This window comes from Phascolarctos cinereus, unplaced genomic scaffold (genome assembly GCF_003287225.1).
Source record: "Phascolarctos cinereus isolate Bilbo 61053 unplaced genomic scaffold, phaCin_HiC Scaffold_5;HRSCAF=322, whole genome shotgun sequence".
Lineage (NCBI taxonomy): Eukaryota > Metazoa > Chordata > Mammalia > Diprotodontia > Phascolarctidae > Phascolarctos > Phascolarctos cinereus.
This window is the reverse complement of record NW_027555958.1, coordinates 236,298,377-236,313,427: the sequence shown is the minus strand read 5'-3', so window position 1 is coordinate 236,313,427 and position 15,051 is coordinate 236,298,377. Positions and strand designations below refer to the sequence as shown.

Here is a 15,051-nt window from a genome sequence, read left to right as displayed (position 1 = left end):
TATCACATCTAAATGGGCAGTGTGGTGTACTGCAAAGAACATTAGATGAAGGCTCAGCTGCAGCTTTAAAATCTAGTCCCAACCTTGCCATGGACTATGTAATATTAGCTGGGTATTTATTAAGTGACCACTAAGTGCAAAGCATGTCCTTTTTTGAGCCTCGGTTTTCTCTTTTGTCCAATGAGGAGGCTGTTGAGACGGCATCTCAGTTTTAGCATTCTTTTATTCTTTCTGAAAAAAGAGAGAAGGCTTGATTTCCATTAGTGGGCATTTTGGGAATGGTGCATTTTGGGATTCACTGACATGGCTTCCATAGAAATTGCCTCTCTTAAAGCTATGTTTTCACCTTCAGCAGCACAGAAGAGCTCACTTCTGGCTTTCTTTGGCCTCAAGAGGACAATTTGGTATGGGTGAATAGAACATTTTCAACTGAAACCTAGCTTGCCTCTAAATCTGGAAGACATAGAAGCTTTGAAAAGACTTTCTTACACATAAAAACCAAACAAACCCAAACCAAAACTTTGCTAGAAATTGGCCTTTAAAAAAAATCTGAGGACATCTTTTCAAAGCATTGCTTCTGTTACTTTGGAATTCCCAGGCAAATAGTCTAAGCATGATGCTTTGTCAAAGGCCCTGTGTCAGGCAGGAGGGCATGGTTTGAAGGCGGTACTTTGTTCAAGAACCATCACATGACAACCATTTGGTTGCTGCATGGGCGCCTGTGGGAGAGGAACTCTCCCAATTTGTCTTCCTTTCCTCATTTCCCCTCCTGGCTTTGCCCCAGCCTGGCTGGCTGCATGGGGGCTGCCCCATGCTTCCCTGCAAACAAGGCCTTTGGATCCAGATCATAACTGACTCCAGCTGGAGACTTGGAATCAATAGTATCTAACTAGCTCCAGTGTACACAGCCCTCTGTTGTCCGGAGAACAGACTGGGAGCGCCCAGCCCTTTCCCTGGGACAGCTGTTAATTTCATGATAGTGACACCCTTTCAGGTCTTACTTATGTGAGGTGCATGTATCCATGTACATATGTGTGGGTCCTAACCCGTCCAGGTCTTCTCAGACCAGTTGGGTTTAAGGGCTGAATCAATGTGATGTGGTGGGGAGAACATTGGTCCAGAACGAGGGAGACAAAGGCTCTCCTCTTGGCTCAGTCACTCTGTGGGTGGCTGACCACAGGCCAGTCCTTCCTCCTTGCTGGGCCTTGGTTTCCTTTTCTTTAAATGGAGGGAGTTGTATTAGGTGATCTCTTAGGGCCTTCTCAGATTTAAAATTATATTTTCATAAGCACAACTCATTTACCCTGGGCCTGGAGGGAGAAGGAGCCCATTTTACATTCTCCTTCCAAGGCTTTCAATCTTTATCCTTACTAGACAGAGACTACAGAGACAGTGGGCAAATTCTTTTATTCAATTTGTGGCATCATTCGGTGCTCCTAGGTTGTTTCCATTTCCCAAGGCTCCCTATTTTCAGTTCTCAAAGGGCCCCCACCAGGCTAAGACCTAGACAGATCATCTAATCATTGGCCTTGTACTACTATTTCCCCACCATATATGCTGGAAAACTAAAACATTCTGGATTCTTAGGTTGCCTCTACTATGGCTAATGAGGCATGGTATTTGTAAAAATTCTGGAAGAGGCAACAGTTCCTCCCTGGTCACAAGGAAACGGTAGCCAAAATCCCAGAGAATCACAGACATCCACGTCAAGGTCCCCTGAAGTCTGCACTACCTAACCACGCCTCTCTACCACGGCTTTTGGAGAGACAAGGTCAGGTCCTTTTGATCTGCTCCAAAACGTCTGTGTTCCAGCTGAGCGGTGGCCTCTCTGGCTTTGTGCCCAATTTAAACTGGGCACAGTTTAAAGGTAATAGCAGACAATTTGGCCTGGGTTTATCAGGATCGACCATCAAGATGTCCCCAATTCAGGAGACAATTTGGCTGTCCTCTACTTGGATCCAGCTCTCTAGTCCTGGCCTAAGATACTGCCTTTTCATTCCTGGATATGAGCTTTTTAGGTCTCTTTATTATTTGATAGGCCTAGGCTTAGTGGGAATGGGGTAGGAGGAAGAAGGGAGCAAAACACAAACCTCCTGTTTTCATCTTGCAAAATTGCCATTTCATAATCTCAAGGTATCCATGTTATCCAAAAGGCAAGATCGCCATGTGACCCACATTATTTTTTTTTAAAGAAGGGAAATTATTTTAAAAATACAAAACCAACACAAAACACTCCAAAACTCAACCACCTTGCTGGTGCCATAGCCAACGGCCCTAGCGTACAGTGCAAAGATTTGACCTATGTGGATCCATCTCTCTACTTCCTGCCCCCCACCTCAGTGTGTCCCACCATTCATGAGTGCCACTGGCTCACCATCCTTACAGAAACACAAGGCTTTCCATTAGTGCTCAGATCACGTGTTGTTCCAGCCATGTAGGCCGGACATCCAAAGAGAGGATGAGAGAAGAAAGGAGCTTTATCTGTACTCTGTCCTTGCTTTTCGGCTGGGCTGCTGAGCTGCCATGGTAAATTTAACTGTTTGCCAAACCTGGAAGGAGACAGCATTCTGTTAGGTTGTTCACTGGTAATAATAACCACAATGATGAAGATAATAGCTAACATTTATCTTACATTTACAGTTTGCAAGGCTTTACATATATTGTCTTTTCTGATGCTTATAACAACGCTGTGAGGTTGGTACTATTATTATTTCCATTTTACAGGAGAGGAAACCAAGGCTGAGAGAGGTTAAGTGACTTGCCCAGGGTCACACAGCTGCTAAGTGGTTGAGGTAGGATTTTTAACTAAGAACTTTTTTACTCTCCAGTCCAATATTCCATCTACTGTGTTACTCTCACTGCCATCAATGGCACATGAATCAAAGGGTGAGAGGAGATGGTAGGAAGCAGCTTGATCCCCTCTCCTCCTCAGAGTCTCAGTGCTCTCAAGGACCCTAATTCTAATTTCTAGGGACAAGCATTAATTTTTTCACCCAACCTTTATTGTATGGAAAGCCAATGTAGAACTTGGGGAAAGAAAAACAACAACAACAACATGTCTCACCCTTGAAGGGATTTAAGTTAGCTGCCTAAAAGTCACAAGAAGAATATGTGATTTGTCCAGTTAGTTTCAGTCCTATCTGATTCTTTGTGACCCCATTTGGGGATTTCTTGGCAAAGATACTGGAGTGGTTTGTCATTTCCTTCTCCAGCTCATTTTATAGATGAGGAACTGAGGCAGACAGGGTAAAGTGACTTGCCCAGGGTCACACTAAGTGTCTTTAGAGGCCAGATTTGAATTCAGGAAGATGAATCTTCCTGACTCCAGGCCTGGCATTCTATCTGCTGTGTCACCCAACTGCCCAGAATACATGATAACACATTTGCAAATACAGAGAGAGTTCTGCATTGAAGACAGGAAAAGCAGAAAGGGAATTTGGACAAAAAGAGAGCAGCACGTGCCTGTCCACTAAAGAGTGAGGGAGAGGGCGGCCAAATGGAGCCGGACTAGAAGAAAGTGAGTGGGATGGAATGTTGCAGATCCCCAAAACGTGCAAAAGAGGGCAGAGACTTATCCCCAAGCAATTCTGTTCTCTTTGGCAAAGAGAACTATCAGAGTCAGCGTAATTAGAGGAAATCTCATGGTTCCTTCACTAGAAGGAGTTTCATGGTTGGCTTTATCATCTCTATGACTTATGGTTAATTCATGCATCCATGAAGAGGTTCATCCAGGAAAACAACAACAAGAACAACAGACTCTGCCCTTTCAAGGCACATCTTACCAAGAATATAAAATGGTCAAGCAGTCATTTTCAGCCTTCCTCATTGTCAGGAGGGCTCTTCATTAAGTGCGTGTCACCTATGATGACTGTGGAGCAGGGACTCACTCGTCCTCTTCATTCTGGATCTAGGGATGCTGACGGTTACTAACCATTTGGTCCCTGAAAGTGTCCCTGGAGTGTGGCTTGATGCCATCCAATATTGGTCTCAGTGGCCTAAAGACAAGGAATCTATGCATGGATGACCTCAGATGGGTAAAAAGGAAAGCTCTCTCACCTTATCCTACTGTCTTCTGGTCTCCATGGCTCCATAAGCAGGGATATAGCTCACCCTGAACTACACAACGCACAGACAATACAGTTGACCCATCTGCTTCTCCTTTGTGTGCCGTCTCTCCCTCTCCACTATGTCTCTCTCCCCTCTTGCCAGTCATGGCTGGCAGGTGCTTTTTATTCACACTCTTTTAAGATCTCATGGAGCCAGCTCTCTCTCCTCCCTAATCAACCTGGGGAACCCAAACCTCAAAGCCGTATGATCTGGTTTAACTGAGATAACACTGTTGCAAAGTCCCAGGCTTACTCCTGATGGTTTTTATTGTAACACATCTGATATTCTTTAGTGCTCATCTCTCTGGATGTCTGAATAATTGAATCCATGGTTTGCGGTGCTCCTGTGCCCCATCCTGTTCATTTGTTTGTGTAGATAAAACACCTGTGCTCTTTTGTGACCAATCAATAAAGAGGAGTTCTGTTTTGCTTATTCTGTGGGAGAGTTCATTTCATTTTCTTTATTTACTCTATCCATTTGGAATCTTAGAAACTGGATAGCTGATTGTTATAGGCTATCAGAGAAATCCATGTATGGACTGAGGTGTATTTTAGGAGGCTGGTAACGGTTATGAGTCACAAAAAAATGGAGAGCTCTGTGGTCCAGCCAAACTGAAATGTCTACCATTCCCATTCTTACCCTGCCTTCTCCTACCTCTCTACCCTTTGCTGATTCTTATATCACACTGCCAGACTGCTTTCATTTCTGTCCATTGAGCTCCATTCTTTTTTAGACCCAGTCTATAAACATTATTTTCCCCTCCTGTGAGGAGATTATTGGGACAGGTCTTGGACCATAGATTAAATGCTGGCACTTGCCCTTTGATAGAGCAGCCCAGGACAGGATTAGGAAATGATGTCACTGACAATAATCAAGGAAAGTACAGTGGGACTCCCTCCGCCCCCAGACTCCACATCCCCTTCATGAAACCTTCACACAAAGTGAACACTGGGGGCATCAGACATTGGTTAAAGAAACACAAAATGAAAACCCCAGAGCAGAAAGGATTCCAAGATACACATTCTCACATACAGATTTCTGATACGAAAAAGGAAAAAAAAAATTTCACGTTCACTGTTTTCTTGCTGATCAGCAGACAGAAGCTGGCTGACCATATTGAGGTTGTGATCATAGTGAATTCTTAAAATGGCGAGTCAGTAATATCCTGCCCCTGATAAATCGCCTGTGTAACAACTCATTCACTTCTGACTGCTCTCTGCTGAGGTGTCCTATAGAACAAGAAGAGAGGTTAAGTTGTTTCTAATAATGGAAAAGAAACCTTAAATGTAGAAAGCTTTGTAATGTCAAAAAAATAAGATGGTCCTATCCCTTTTGAATATCTACTGCTCTAAACAGGGCAAGCTCCAAATTTAAGGAAAGAGGGAACAAGGAATTTTGTTATTTAAACTACAAGCAAGAAGGTTAACCTCATTTTTTTTCCAGGTAAAATAAATGTCCTTGGCAGTCTGAAACCACAAATCTGACACTGTTAATGACTAACACCCCCTAGAGAGGCTTATATACCCATCTATACATCCCCTTGGCTGGATTTAAACTTTCTGAGGTTTGCTTGTGAATACTAAATCAAGTGAATTCACCTTGGGCTGTGGTGAGGTCTAAGAGCTGAGGAGACTCGTGTTAAATCAGCTGTTCTCTAGGCTTTGGTTCTCAGGCTAATAGCCACAAATTCAACTTAATGGGAGCTCCCAAAGAAGCCTATGACAGCTTTGCTGAATTACGAGCAAAGGGAGCCCCAAGCAGGAGTGTAGGGATTGTTTGCTTTGGCTAGGGGAAGGTGGCTGGGACTCCAGCCTGGGTGTTTGCCTGACAGGTTGGCTTGATAAGTAGGCTGCTAATAAAGCACTGCTTGGTGATGGCCCTCGTACCATCTGCCTTGTGCTGATAGAGGCCCATGACTGCTGTCCCCTCAGGCATGCCTGCCTGACAGAAGCAAAGACTTCACTAATCACAAGTGCTTTTGGCTTCCTTTGCCATCCCCTACCATCAACTAAGTAACCTCGTGCTTTTTTTTTTTCATGGTGGTTTTTAAAAACAAAATCCTTGAAGTTTTGCTTTGTTTGTTGAGATGAATTATCCTTAAAAGGATACAGTTTGTATTCAGGAAAAAGGCTGCTTCAGCTGCCCCTACACTGTTTAAGGCCTGTGCATCTTCCCTCATTATGCTGTTGCCCTTATCTCCTTGGGCCAGAAGGTCAAATACATTTCATTGCAGACATTGCAGATTACACACACCATGGCTGTTGTTGAGTTTTAATGGGAAACATCCTGGGAGTTTCTGGCTCTGATTGCCACTTATTTTCGTAGGTTCCTTGAGGGCAGGAACAGTGGTTGCAATGAATCCTGGTTCAATGGAAGAAATGCTTCAAGGAGGAAATGAAGAAAAAGGGAATAGAGAGACAACAGGAAAATTTTATCTGTATTAGAAGGCTGGAGAGTAGAAGAATGTGACATAGTGGAGGAAAGAAAGAAGAATGATCACTGAACACTTAGATCTAAGTAACAGACACAGGATTTTTCCTGTCTAAGGGGAATTCCTGTATGTGTTATTTCTTTCTATTTTTAAAAAAATTCTTTTAAAAAGGAAATTTAAAACTTTTTTTAAATCAGCAAACATATGCCTTCTCTTTGCACCTGTTTGCTCCTCCCTTCCAACTCAGAAAGTCTTTAATCTTTCCTCCAATTAGAAATCAGATACTTAATGTTGTATTGTTTCCTTTTAATTAATTGGCCTTACTTGATTAATTGTTTTTGATGTACAAAAGTCTATCTCCCAGGTATGTGGGGTCCAGATCTAAGCTTAGGAGGTCGAGCAATTGGCCTACATTGCTCAATAAATCGAAATGCTTGGAATCTCAAACCATTGTTTCCTCAATCATTTCATCTTTCAACCAGTACATATCTTATCTTCCTCTTCTCCCTTTTGAGAAAGAAAGAACACAACCTCTATTACAAACATATGTAGTCAAGCAAAACAAATTCCTGCACTGGCCATGTTAAAAAAAATCTCATTCTTCACTTTGAATCCTTCACTTCTCTATCAGGAAGTGGGTAGCATTTTTTTATCTCGAGTCTTCCGGAATCATGACTGGTTGTTATGCAGATCAGAGTTCCTAAGCCTTTCGAAGTTGTTTGTCTTTCCGTTACAATATTGTCATTGTTCTCCTTATTTTGCTTACTTCACTCTATCAATTCATACAAGTCGTCCTGGTTTTCTTTGAAACCATTCACTTCATTTCTTACAGCACAATAGCATTCCATTCTATTTATATACTGTAACTTGTTAAGCTATTTCCTAGTTAATGGGCACCTCCTCAGTTTCCAATTCTTTGCCACCACAAAAAGAGCTGTGATAAATATTTTTTACTCAGGATTAATTCATCCCTTAATCTACCTGCCTGCTTACTCCTTTTCCCTTGTGTTCCTCTGTTTTGTGAGATGTATTACTGTACCCAATATTGTGTATATATATATGTATTCTTTCCTCTTTTGACCAATGCAGATGAGAGTGAGGTTTCAGCTTCAGCAGTTCCCCTTACCCCTTCCTTCTTGTTTTAGACTTCTACTTGACAACATGTGAGATAATTTCCCCAAACTTTATTCTCCCTCTTGCCCTTTAGGGAATTCTTCTTTCCCTCTAATTCTATTCTTTTAAGATCATCAAGATATAACAGAATCGTCTCCAACCTTTTTTCCTTAGGGCACACATGTGTCATCTTCCCCTATTAAAATGTAAACAGTTCATTCATGCTTAGTCTCTTGAAATTGCTTATTCATGCTTACCTTTTTATGTTTTAATTAACCACTGCATTTGCACTTCAAAGTTTCTATATAGCTCTGGTCTTTTCATCAGAAACGCTTTGATTCTATTCAATTAGAGGTCTATATTTTTCTGCTGTAGGATTCAGTTTTGTTGGGTAAGTTATTCTTAGCTGTAAGCTTATATCCTTTGCCTTCTACACTATTGTATTCCACCCCACCCCCCCTTCTTTATGGTGGTGGCTGCCAAATCTTGTGTGATCCTGACTGTGGCTCGTTCACACCTGAATTTTTTTTCCCCCCTGGCTGCTTGCAACATTTTTTCTTTGACCTGGAAACTCTAGATTTTGGCTATGATGTTCCTGGAAGTTTTAATTTTGGGGTTTCTTCCAGGTGGAGTCTATTTCTACTTTGCCTTCTGGTTCTAAGAGATCTGGCCACTTTTATGTTATAATTTCTTAAAATATGAAGTCTAAATTAGGTTTTTTTAGTCATGACCTTCAGGTAATCCAATGATTCTTAAATTCTCTCTCCATTGATCTCTTTTCCAGGCCAGTTGCTTTTTGTTATGAGATATCTTACATTTCTTCTATTTTCTCCAGTTTTTTTTTTACTTTGTTTTTCACTATTTCTTATTGAATCAACTATTTGGTCCATTCTAATTTTCAAGGAGTTTGTTGCTTTGGGCAAGATTTTGTACTCCTGTATCAAGCTATTAATTCTATTTTCTTTCTTCCATAGCTCTCATTTCTTTTACAGTTTTCCTCTTGTGTTCTCTTATTTCATTTCTGAAAACATTTTTAAACTCCTGCTTCATTTTGCCTAAGAATTTTAGGTGAACTTCAGGCTTTGCTTTAAGGTGTATTGGAATCATTATCTTCTTCTGGGTTTGTATCTTGAGCATTCATTCCCGTTAATATGATAATTTTTTATGTTGAGCTTCTTTTTTGTTTGCTCATTCTTTCAGAATGCTTTTTGACTTTGGATTTTTTGTCAGGCTCAGGCTTTCTTAATGCTTTTATTAAGGCCAGGCCCCTTTGGAGGGAATGTCTGGGATGCCCCTGCTATCATTTCCTTGGGAGTTTTGAGTCTGTTGTGCTATTCCAGGATCTTAGGGACAGCTCAGGCTGGGAGACCTGTAAGCCATCAGTGCTCCCAGAGTGTCCAGATCCCAGGGAAAGTCTGTTCACTGCCACTTTGGTCTGAGCTCTTAATGTTCCTGACCTGAGCAACATGCCTAAGGGCTTACTCCTTTTAGAGTTATGTTGGGCTAAACCACTATCAGCCAGATGGACAGAACAGTAGGCTCTCCTTTGGTTATTTCATTACAGGCTTCAGACTGGGCTAGAAGTTGGAACTGAGGATTTAACTCTCCACCTAGGGAATGAGTTCCATAGTAGCTGCTTGCTTCCAATATTGCTCCTTGCCCAGTGCACAGCCTGGGGCCTGTAAGTATCCTGTGACCCTGGGATATCCCCGTGAGGCTTAGGTCCCCTCCTCAGTTAGCCCTGGATCTGTGACCCAGACTGGGGTAGTAAGCCACAGAACCTCCTGTTTGCACCTGTTCCTGTACCTTGTCTGTGTTCAGGCCCCTCTGTTGGATCTCTTTGGAGGAGTTGTATGTGGGGGGGGTAGGGAAGGGAGAGCTTGCTGTACTTCTTCCTGCTTGGTTTTGCATTCACATATGCCCTTTCTGGCCCTTTGACTGAATCCAAACTGCAAGATTCAGTCAAAAGGCTGCACTTGAGGACCTAGAGGGCCACATGTGGCCTCGAGGTCCCAGGCTCCCCACCCCTGACTACAGCATGCCAGAAAACCTCCCACATTTGTCATGCCTGATTACAATAACCTGATTCATGTGGGCACAAGTAAAAATGCCAGAAGGAATTTAGGAAACCTTGCTAAGGAATATGAAATTTTAGGTAAAAAGCTTAAGATTTTAGGAATATGGGTGGTGTCAGCCAAGGGCAAAGGCTTCAGAAGAAAAAAGAAGATTGGGAAGTCAGAAGTTGCCTAACATTGAATTCAGCAAGTATTTATTAATCTGCTTTGTGCCAGGCTCTCAAATAGGGACCCCAAACCAATAACAAAAACAGTCTCTGTTCCCAAGAGGCTTATATTGTACCGAGGGAAACCACATGTGCAGAGATAAGTAAATATACAATTTACACAAAATAAATACAAAGCGATTTGGGAGGAGGTACAGGTTTGGGAAGCACTAGCAATTGGAGGCATCAGGAAAAGTCTGCACAAGTGGCAAAGTAGCACTTGAGACGAGCTTCTAATGGAGTTAGGAATTCCAAGAGACAGAGATGAATAGAGGCAGGAGATGGCATGCCATGTGCAGGGAACAGTAAGTAGTTTAGTTGGGCTGGAAGGTAATGCATTGCGGAGCTGGTTTACAATAAGAAGATGGTGCATGGGGGCAGAATTTGGATATCTGGACCACAGCTTGATATATAGGAATGATGGGCTCTTGGCCAGAGATGGATAGAAAAATAAGGATAATGATGAATCTGCCCAGAACCTTACAAATTTAAAGTTCTGAACTGAAAAGGAACAGGGAAGGAGAAAACTGCCAGCGTATATCCAACCAAGCTACATACCATAGAGAGTAGCTTCCGTATAGCAAGAAAGACCTTCGGTGAAACGATGGTTCTGGGAGGGTATTCCTGATTCAGAATGATGAGGATGGGGAAAGGTTGGGTATGGGTAGTTGAGCATTTCATAGTTATAAGATAGGCTTCTATAAGCCCAGTGGAGATCATTTGGGGAAAGAGCAGTGGTGGCAGGAAGATTAATGAGACTGTGATTGGATTATATTTTAGACTAGCTAGACAGAAAGAGGAAATAGAGAACACACTTAGAAAACAGATCATAAGCCTGGCACAGAAGCATAATCAGGACGCCTGATGGAGCATTCCCTGCCAAAGGCAGAAGACTGGGGGCAGCAGGACCGGGAGAGTATGGTATTTTGCCCTGTTAATCCCTCATCTGAGGTAATATGTTCAATTCTGGGCACTACATTTTTTGTGAATGACATTATGAAGATGGTGAGGGGACTGATCATGTGGTGACTGACACCACAAGATGATTAAGTGAACTGGGGGTGTTTAGCCTAGAGAAGAGAAGACTTAGGATGGACTTCATAGTTCTGTTCAAATATCTGAGAATATGTGGTAAAAGGATTAAATTTATTGTCCTTGTTCCCTGAAAGCAGAACTGGCTACAGTGGGTAGCCAGTTACCAAAGAGACAGATTTACATAAAAATTAATTTCAAAACAATTGTGGCTATCCAAAAAGTGGAATGGTCTGGCCTCACACCAAACACTTGACACGTATTAACTGTGTGACCCTGGGCAAGTCACTTAACCCCAATTGCCTAAAAAAAAAAAGTGGAATGGGAGGTAGTGGGCACTCTCTTCCTAGAGGGATTCAAGCAAAGAAAGATCAAGATGTATGTAAGGGGATTGGTTAGGCACAGCCAAGACTAGAGGTTCTCCTTATTCCCATCTAACTGGGATGTTATGTGGTTCCGTGAAAATATTATCAACAGAAGAAACCCAGAAAGCACTGCTAGTGAGGGTGAAGCTTGGGCAAAAGATGAAAAGCCCCTGGGAACACAGGTTCATTGGTTTTTTAAATAAGTTGAATGTTTTATTATTCTAGACTTGACAGACACCAGCAAATCCATATACAAAGGAAAATCAAAAAAGAAGACTGTATATGAAACTGCAAATATATATATTATTTATCGCTTTTTAAAAAGAATATATAATGAAAAGTATATGTCAGACAGGTCCTTTTTGTTACATTATAGCTACTCTTTATGATATCTAGCTTGGCAGATATATAGTGGCAATTTTCTCCTCTTCCCTCTTTTCTCTTTTTCAATTTCCAAGCTGTCCTGCTTAAGGCAAGATGGGGGACTACAGCTATCTGGCGATCTCCTGCTTCACCAGGTAGAACAAATAACAAAGGGACATGATATTCTCATCAACAAGGAGGACCTGGCCACTGACCATAGGAACTTTGGGGGTCAGGTGACTACTCCATCATAAAGTGAGAGAAGAAAGGAAGCTGGGCATAGACCAACATGTACCCCAGGTTTGGAGAGAGCAGATTTCAAAGGCTTCAGATTTAGGAAAGGTAGAAGCCAGTGGAGTAATATTTTTCAGGGGAAATTGACCACAGAAGAATAGGTAGCTCTCATGAATGAAATTCTGAAGACACAAGCACAGGTGATTCCAGTAAGCAGGGTAGGGGGAAGCTGCCTACAGAGAGTGATGTGGACACGCAGGGAACACATTGACAAACTCAAATTTCTAAAACACATTTACTAAGGGGCAGCTAGGTGGCACAGTGGATAGAGTACTGGCCCTGCAGTCAGGAGGACTTGAGTTTAAATCCAGAGCTAGACACATAAACTCATTAGCTGTGTGACTCTGGGCAAGTCACCAACCCCAATTGCCTCACCAATAAAAAACCAAAAACCAAAACCAAAACACACATTTACTCAAGACAGAAGAAAGGGGAAATAATTGAGGATGAATACAAAAGAGTAGCATGGTCCTGTTAAAATTGTGTTAAGATTGTTAAAACCCAGAATGAGCTGAGGCTGGTGATGAACACTTAGGTCGACAAACAGGGTTTTTATTTGTTTAGGGGAAGAGAAATATTAGGAAAAAAAGGATAAGCTTAAGGTGGACAGGATGACAAAAATGGTCAATATGGCAAGAAGGATGAACTACACAATCTTTATCTCACTTCTATTTTCTCTGCCGAGGAGAATGGGAATGACAGACTAAGACAAGTATGAAGAGCCAAGATGAATGAAGAGATGGTTGGCCAGCATTTAGCTGCCTTCCACAAATTCAGATCACTGTGCCCAGATTAAGCACACATTCTGGAGTAAAGAAAGAGTGAGCGGAGATGTTTGCTGAGCCAATGTCAGCATATTTCATAGGGTTACAGATTTAGAACTGGAAGTGCGCTTGGAAGTAATTAAGTCCAACCCCTTCTTTTTTACGGATGAGGAAACTGAGGCCTAGAGAGGCTCTCCCAAGATCACATAACTAGTAAATATCTCAAGTCAGATTTGAATCTATATCTTCCGATTCCAAATCCAGTGGTCTTTTCCACTATATTTACTAGGCTGCCTCTCAGGAGGAGGTTAGAGTATACGAAAATGGCTAAAATACTGTGAAGGTTAAATGTCACTTTTTAAAAAAGGAAATAGATAAAGTCTGCAAATGATAGACTATTCAATTTTTAGGTGCAGAGAACTCCCAGTTGAAAAACTTCTTCTATTGATGCAGATGGACAATTCATTTGTAACTTAATATCCTTAAGGAGTTATGAGAAGTCAAGTGACTTGCCTGGAGTCACACAACTTGAGTATTTCGAGGGCAGCTAGGTAGTGCAGTAGATAGAGCACTAGGCTTGGAATCAGGAAGCCTTTAAAATCCAACCCTGGACAAATCACTTAACCCTATTTTACCTCAGTTTCCTCATCTGTAAAATGAATTGGAGAAGGAAATGGCAAACTACTCCAGGATCTTTGCCAAGAAAATTCCAAAACAAGATGACTAATAGTTGGACACAACTGAAATGACTGAACTACAACAAAATTGGTAGTGACTTGGAGGATTTTTTTCAGGGCTTCTAGGTGGCATAGTTGATAGAGCAGGGTGTGGAGTCAAGAAGACTCATCCTCCTGAATTTAAATTTAGCCTCAGACACTAGCTGTATGACCTTGGGCAAGCCACTTAACCCTGTATGCCTCAGTTTCCTCATCTGTAAAATGAGCTGGAGAAGGAAATGGCAAACCCCTCCAGTTACTCTGCCAAGAAAACCCCAAATGGGTCACAAAGAGTTGAACATGACTACAAAAACAACTGAACAACACAACAACCACAACTCCATGACTCCTAAGTTTATCCACTAGACCATGCTGACTTTTGACCCAGACTTTTATCGCAGGCAGAATCCTATAGAACATTATTAAGGTGTTGGCTTCTGAGTACTTACAAAGGGGAAGCAATGATCATTATATCCTTGTACTGTTTCTAGTCATGCCAGACTAAAGTAATTTTCATTTTTGACTAGTTTACTAGACTGGTAGACACAGCATACATAGTATTATATGCTATCTTTAGATTTTAGCCAAGCAATTAGGATCACAGAATCACAGATTTGGAACTAGAAGGGACATTAGGAGGTCATCTGGTCCAATTTCCTCATTTTATAGATGAGAAAACTGAGGCCCATAGAAGTTAAGTGACTTGCCCAAGGTGCCACAGTCACAGAGTTGAAATTTGAACTTTGTTCTTATAACTCTAAATTCAGGCTCTTCCCGATATGTCATGCTACCATTATTATGTTTGTTGACAAGATGGGACAGTATGGGCTAACTGCTAGGTGACAGGACAGGCAAATTTGGAACTGGCTGAATGTCCAGATCCATAGAAGCATCTTTACCAGGCTAATGCTATTTTGGAGAGAGGTCTCTGGTGGAATGTCCCTAGGATCTATGCTAGGCCCTGTGGAATGCAATATTTTCACCAATGACTTAGATGAAGCCATAGATGACATGCTTGTCAAATGTGTAGGTGACCTCAGGGCAGGGAAGCCAAACTAACACATTGGATAGTGAAATCTGGATAAAATAAATATCCCGATGGGCCAGAACTTTAGGTCAAGTCCCAAAAGATGAAAATTGAGACAAATGGAATCAACTTCCCAAATATAGGACACACTAAAATGTGTTTACTCTGTGATTGTTTGTAATATCTTTAATCCTAAAGTGTTTATATGTTGTTTAAGTATTTATATGTTGTTGATCCCTAGTGGTCAAACCAGTGACACAGGACACACTAATATGGAAAGCTTAGGTCATCACATGGAATCTAAACAAGTTTTCAAACCATGACCCAGTTCCTGCGGGTTTTGAGAAGGTTAGGGAAGGAAGAGAATTTCCTTCTTGTTGGTGGAGAACAACAGAAGTGGATCACTTAAGGAGGGAGTGCAAAGTCACATGCCACATCATGTCTGAATGTTGCCTGCCCTGAAGGGCTGAGAATGGGGAAGGAAGGGCCTAGGAACTCACCAAATGGATGTGCCAGTGTACATGCATGTGCACACCCACGTAGATGAATGCACACTTA

The 15,051-nt window shown here is 41.8% G+C and overlaps 1 protein-coding gene across 2 annotated transcripts in view; it reads right to left on the bottom strand.

The window, feature by feature from the left end:
* Window positions 1-205: 205 nt before the first annotated feature.
* KIF6 (kinesin family member 6) overlaps window positions 206-15,051 on the bottom strand; it is a 477,193-nt gene continuing 462,347 nt past the window's right edge. The window contains exon 24 of one of the 2 annotated variants that reach the window (XM_020999471.2): window positions 206-2,549. In XM_020999471.2, the coding sequence (XP_020855130.1) occupies window positions 2,533-2,549 (17 nt within the window). In that variant the 3' untranslated portion in view covers window positions 206-2,532. Of the gene's footprint in view, window positions 2,550-4,512; window positions 5,337-15,051 lie in introns of those variants that run through there. The other variant, XM_020999469.2, reaches the window with a different exon arrangement.